Source organism: Rhodamnia argentea, chromosome 7 (genome assembly GCF_020921035.1).
Source record: "Rhodamnia argentea isolate NSW1041297 chromosome 7, ASM2092103v1, whole genome shotgun sequence".
Classification (NCBI taxonomy): Eukaryota; Viridiplantae; Streptophyta; class Magnoliopsida; order Myrtales; family Myrtaceae; genus Rhodamnia; species Rhodamnia argentea.
Genome location: NC_063156.1, coordinates 2,056,601 through 2,062,309, shown reverse-complemented (window position 1 = coordinate 2,062,309; position 5,709 = coordinate 2,056,601). Strand labels below are relative to the sequence as shown.

General features: G+C 41.3%; 1 protein-coding gene across 1 annotated transcript; it reads left to right on the top strand.

The window, feature by feature from the left end:
* Nucleotides 1-1,100: 1,100 nt before the first annotated feature.
* On the top strand, nucleotides 1,101-2,670 carry LOC115754294 (rust resistance kinase Lr10-like). Its single transcript, XM_030693274.2, has 2 exons — nucleotides 1,101-1,249; nucleotides 1,379-2,670. Exons 1-2 carry the CDS (start codon nucleotides 1,198-1,200, stop codon nucleotides 2,545-2,547), a joined length of 1,221 nt encoding a protein of 406 aa, XP_030549134.1. The 5' UTR covers nucleotides 1,101-1,197; the 3' UTR covers nucleotides 2,548-2,670.
* Nucleotides 2,671-5,709: the final 3,039 nt, after the last annotated feature.

Here is a 5,709-nt window from a genome sequence, read left to right as displayed (position 1 = left end):
GCGGCGAGGTCCGCAACATAAGCTATCCTTTTAGATTGAAAGGTGACCCGCAAGGCTGCGGTCACTCTAAATATGAGCTAGCTTGTGAAAATAACCACACCGTTCTGTACATTTATGCAGCGCGATATTATGTGAAGTCGATCGATTACCCTTCCTATGATAATGAAGCTGGCCATATAACGGTGATTGCCGATGGTTTGCAAAAGGGTAATTGCTCATCCCTCCCTCATAACTCGAAGCGAATACCCCACTTCAGTGATACTCCCTACTTTCCTTTTGTCGAAAGCTTAGTGGTCTTCGTGAAGTGCTCGCAGCCCGTTGCTTCTGCTTTGTATGTTGATACCAAACCGTGCATTGAGGGAGCGTATTCTGCCGGCATGCCTCCTAATCTTTCCCAAATGAAGGCGTACTCATACGCTGTTCTTGGGCCATCAGCATCGGACATCCAGGATTCTTGCGCTGTAACCATGATGGCATTCGTGTCGGACTGTATATTGGAGTACCCAAGGGATCAGTATTACCGTGTGGGCTTAACGTACAAGGACGTCCACAACATGATGGCCGAGGGATTTGATCTCTCCTATGAAGAACCCAGTTGGGATACATCATCTCGATTTTGCTTCTTGAATTTCAATTATGGTCCGGAGAGGTGCAGTTACTATAAATCCAGTAAGCGACTTTCACTAAAGCTTTTCTTTTTCTTTCTTTCTTCCTTCTTGTTCCTCCTCATTTTCTTAGATGCTAGCTCTTACCAAATTTTTATTCATCGAGATACATAGCAAGTTTCGAGTGGATTCTGATAATACGTAGGACCCACACATTACGTCATTAATTTCTTCAAATTACCCATGGAAAAAATTGCCACGTCACTTAATTGAAAAAGTCTTATAAAACTTCTGGGTTTGATTAATTCATATATGACTTGGGGGAAAATGTTTGATTTGATAGTAGTTCGTGTCCCTTACATGGTTGTTGTTATTATGCGGGAGAATGAATTCTTCATATATTGGATGATGTTTGTTAATCAGAATTACTCGCAATGATTGTGCGAGCTTACCTTTGACTTGGGTTATAGCTTAATCGTGAATCATTTACCGCGGAATTGATAAGTTTAGGTTTTCCTTGATTGTTCATTAATGCTTATTAATCATTTTCAGTCATCTCGAACAAATTCTCTTGCTTTCTGCAGGTAGTTCCATGGAAGCGGCACTTGCGCTCTATGCACTTCCTTATCTCCCCTTTTTCTTAGGTATGACTAAGAATTTCTCCTCACAACTATGAATATCTCAAGCAGCACTATGCCCAAAATAAGAAAGAAATTTCTACATGTAATTAGAATCATTGCACTACTCTAATCCCGGGACGAATTTCCCCACAGCCCATTTCGTCGCAGCGAAATTCGTGCTTGGAGCTCCATGTGTATTGATATTTCTAATCTATAAGTGGATGAGAAGGCACCATGCAGCAGACGGAAACATCGAAGAGTTCCTTCAAGCTCATAATAACTTTTTGCCCATAAGGTACTCTTACTCGGACATCAAGAAAATCACCAGAAATTTCAGACACAAATTAGGTGAAGGAGGATATGGCTTTGTGTACAAGGGAGTACTTAGAAGTGGCAATGAAGTTGCTGTTAAGATTTTGAACAAACCAAAATCTAACGGCCAAGATTTTATAAGTGAAGTGGCTACTGTTGGAAGGATCCACCATGTTAACGTAGTGCAACTTGTTGGTTTTTGCTTTAACAACTCTAAGCAAGCTCTCGTGTACGATTTCATGTTGAACGGATCTTTGGATAAGCACCTTTTCTCTAAAGATGGAAATGATTCTCTTGACTATAAGAAAACATATGAGATATCTCTTGGTGTGGCTAGGGGGATAGAATATTTACATCGGGGATGCGACATGCAAATTCTACACTTTGACATCAAGCCTCACAACATTCTTCTAGATGAAAATTTCACTCCGAAAGTTTCTGATTTCGGGCTTGCAAGACTTTACCCCATGGACCGCAGCATAGTGTCGTTGACTGCTGCAAGAGGTACCTTGGGATACATGGCTCCCGAGCTATTCTACAAGGACATTGGTGGTGTCTCATACAAAGCTGATGTTTATAGTTTCGGGATGTTGCTGATGGAAATGGCCAGTAGAAGGAAAAATATAAATGCACATGTAGAACATTCAAGTCAAATTTATTTCCCTTTGTGGGTATACGATCAACTCAGCAAAGAGAACGAGGTGGAAATTGAAGAAGCAGAAGGGGAAAAGGAGATAACGAGGAAGATGGTAATAGTTGCCCTCTGGTGCATACAGTTAATCCCTGATGATCGGCCATCGATGAGGAAGGTGCTAAACATGCTTGAAGGTGATATTGATAATCTGCAACTGCCTCCGAAACCACTTCTGTATCCGTCCGAGAGGCCAGTTGATGATGTGGACACTGAAATAGAACTTGAATCATTCCCCAGCACATCGAGTGCTCCAACAATTTGTGAAGGGTACCAATTTCAGAATGGCAATGAAATTACGGCAGCGTGCATTGTATGATTTTTCTTTTCTCCATGTTCGAATGAATGCAAAATAAAAGTAGCCTCAGCAGAAGCATAGTTGAACATGTAATTCGCGAACGTGTATGATTTTAGTGTTTGTTACATCCTGTGTTTTGCAGAAGAATTGCCTCAATGCCTCTCTGTTTACATTCCTTGTTTCCTGATATGACAAACCAAGCTCGACTTCTATGGAGCAATGACTCTCTCCCTCTCTCTCTCTCTCCAACGTCCAATGTCAAGCTCTCCCCTTCCCGCCAAAACCTCCACCCTCTCCCCTCGACCGCCGCCTGATCAAGATCACCCACCTCGGCGGAGCAATCTCTCACCTCGACCTCTCCTGTCCCGCGACGGGTCCCGTCCCAACCTCCTCGCTTTCTCTCTCCTCCTCAAGTCGTGCATTCGCTCCCGCGAAGAACTTCGCTTGGGTGGTGCGTCCATTGCGCGCTCGCTCATTCCCAGCTTGAGCCCGACCCGGTGGATTCTCAACTCGCGCATCAGTCTCTACTCAAAATCCAATGACTGGGCTGAGGCGGATAGGACTTTTAGGGATATGAGTAATAAAAGGGAATTGGTTTCTTGGAGTTCCATGATCTCTTGCTATGCCAATAACACACCGCATTTAAAGTAGTCGATACTTTCTTTCATATGTTTGAAGATGGTTTTTTTGTCCCTCGGGCTTGTTCGGTTCCGAAGAATGCATCAATTGGTGATAGAGTTTCGGGTTTATAATCAAAAGCGGCTATCTTGATTCTGATATGTGTGTTGGGTGTGCATCAATTGACACGTTTGCAAAGGGTAGTGCTGATTTGGTTTCAGCTCGCAAGTTGTTCGAGAAAATGCCCGTGGGGAATGTGGTTGAGTGGACTTTGATGATGACGAGATGTACTCAGTTGGCGTTGTCCAAAGGAAGCTATTGATATTCGATCATGCATCCAATCAAATTCCTTGGTGTGCAATTGCATTCCAGGAGCACATGGTCTGGATTGGCTTCAGATGTCTGTGTTGGATGCAGCTTGGTGGACATGGATGTGAAGTCTGTAGCTAGTGGATCGCCTCATGATTCAAGAAAGGTGTTTGATCATATGCAAGATCGTAACGTGATGTCTAGACATCAATAATCGTAGGACATGTGCAGACTAAAGAGAATGAGGAGGCCATCAAACTCTTTTGGGGAAAAATAAAAGATCCAGTGAGGCCACACCATTTCACATTTGCTAGTGTCCTCAAGGCATGTGGAAGTATTTGTGATAATACATGGAGTCTGATGAAGCCTTTGAACTATTACATGAGATTGATGATAAAGGAATTGGACAAGTTATTTTAATTTGCCAGCCTTTTAATCACAAGCCTGCAAGCGTGAGCACGAGTCGGCTTCACAAAACTAACATTGAAATTTAAGGCGTTGGACTCAAATGCGCAATGACTATCATGTTGTTTCAGGCAATATGGTTTATCAGTTTCGGCAATTATGATCTTCCCAACATACTAGTACTATGGAAAGAATTGTCATGTCCTCTGAAGCGAGAGTTCACAAGGCAAACAGAGTTATGCCACACCTTATGCCGTAAGCCGACAAAGCAATTTGCATTCTTGGACGATGCGTGCATTTAAACTAGCGCAGATAAAAGAATTCACGGAAGTTAAGTAATGCACACAAGTGGGAAATTTGAATTAAGAATTTTGCACAGTAGGTAAGTAAATTTCAGATTGAGATGAAGAGTTAAGCTAATCACACCAGACTAAGTACTACGTTCGACCCAACTGGGAAAAAAAAAAGATGTATGAAATAAATCAATTCTCTCGCAGAAATAAGATCCGGAAACATCGATCTAGTTTCTTAACTGTTCACATAATTTGTGACGCTCGTTGATGAATCATCCTGATGAGAAAGACCATTAATTTTGATGGGAGGCTGCATAATTGTCTTTTCCATTTGCAAGTATTTGTCGCTCCGCAGCACCATGAAAGGAGGACGAGAACAACTAAAAGCTTACATAACGCAAAACTATGACAACCCGACTTGTCGAATGGACCGCAGATTTCATAGGCTAAACTTCAAGGTCTACATAAACGGACTTCCAAGAAGCACACAATCATAAACAGATGGCCACCCTTAGAAGAGCACCGGACAAGACCCAATTTTTCTAGTCCATTCTTCGGAGCAACTGGCTTTCGTTTTTTTCTTGTTCGGGAAGTTCACCCAAGTCTACATTGCTGAAATAGTTTGCTATGGATAAATAGTTAAGAGTGGAGATTGAATTGGGCACGAAAAGAAGTGATTGTTGAATATAAAAAACAACAATGATTATGATAAAATACTTATTACCAAGACATGTTATCAACGTGAAGAGAAGTGAAGGTTGAACATGAAATGTGGTGATGATTCCGATACAGCTTCGACTTGTTCCCAGGAGATGTATTGTTTGAATGTTTATGAAGAGGATAAAATTACACATTACTAATAACAACAACAACAATAGTGGGAAAATATCCGGGAGTGAAACTGAGTAATTGTTGAACATATTTCTCTATGACTTTGGTAAATATCCTGGAGGTATATTTCTTTTAAACCAAGGAGCAACAAGAGGTGGAGTTAAATAAAACTTAACCATAGTGATTGTCGTCACACATCACCACACTAAAGAACTGTAATGTACTGTTATATTTTCATCAACAATCAAACTTTTCCGACAGTTATTGTGATTCAACTCTTCCAATGTGTCCCAAACTACTTGCTGAGGATCTACCCTTTCAACTTAGTCCTTATGTAGTAATTTCGAAAGTAGTAATGATTCAACTCTTCCAATCTGTCCCAAAATGAAGGTGGAAGGACAAGTTTGGAATCTTCGTATACACATACAATGGACACAAGAAACAGGAGATAACAAGATCAAATATAGTTATTCTTGTTGAAAAAAGTAGCATGCGAAGATCGAAGTACAAACCAGCCTAGGCTTTTTAGCACCGATGTTGCATTTTCTTGCCAAATCATCTAAATCAATCATTCAGAAATCTTGGACTAGTTCTTAGCATTAATCATTGTTCAAAACAATAAGACGATTTCTCACCTGCATGTGATATCCGGCGATCGATCCCGGCATCAATTTCTAGGTTGTGGACTATTTCGCAACGGTTCATGTACAGCCGGATGCTTGCGATC

Excerpts from the sequence above, each read along its gene's own strand:
- LOC115754294 (XM_030693274.2), top strand. The coding sequence starts at position 1,198 with ATGGAAGCGGCACTTGCGCTCTATGCACTTCCTTATCTCCCCTTTTTC. Across the intron at positions 1,250-1,378 it reads TTATCTCCCCTTTTTCTTAG|CCCATTTCGTCGCAGCGAAA; the intron begins GTATGACTAAGA and ends ATTTCCCCACAG.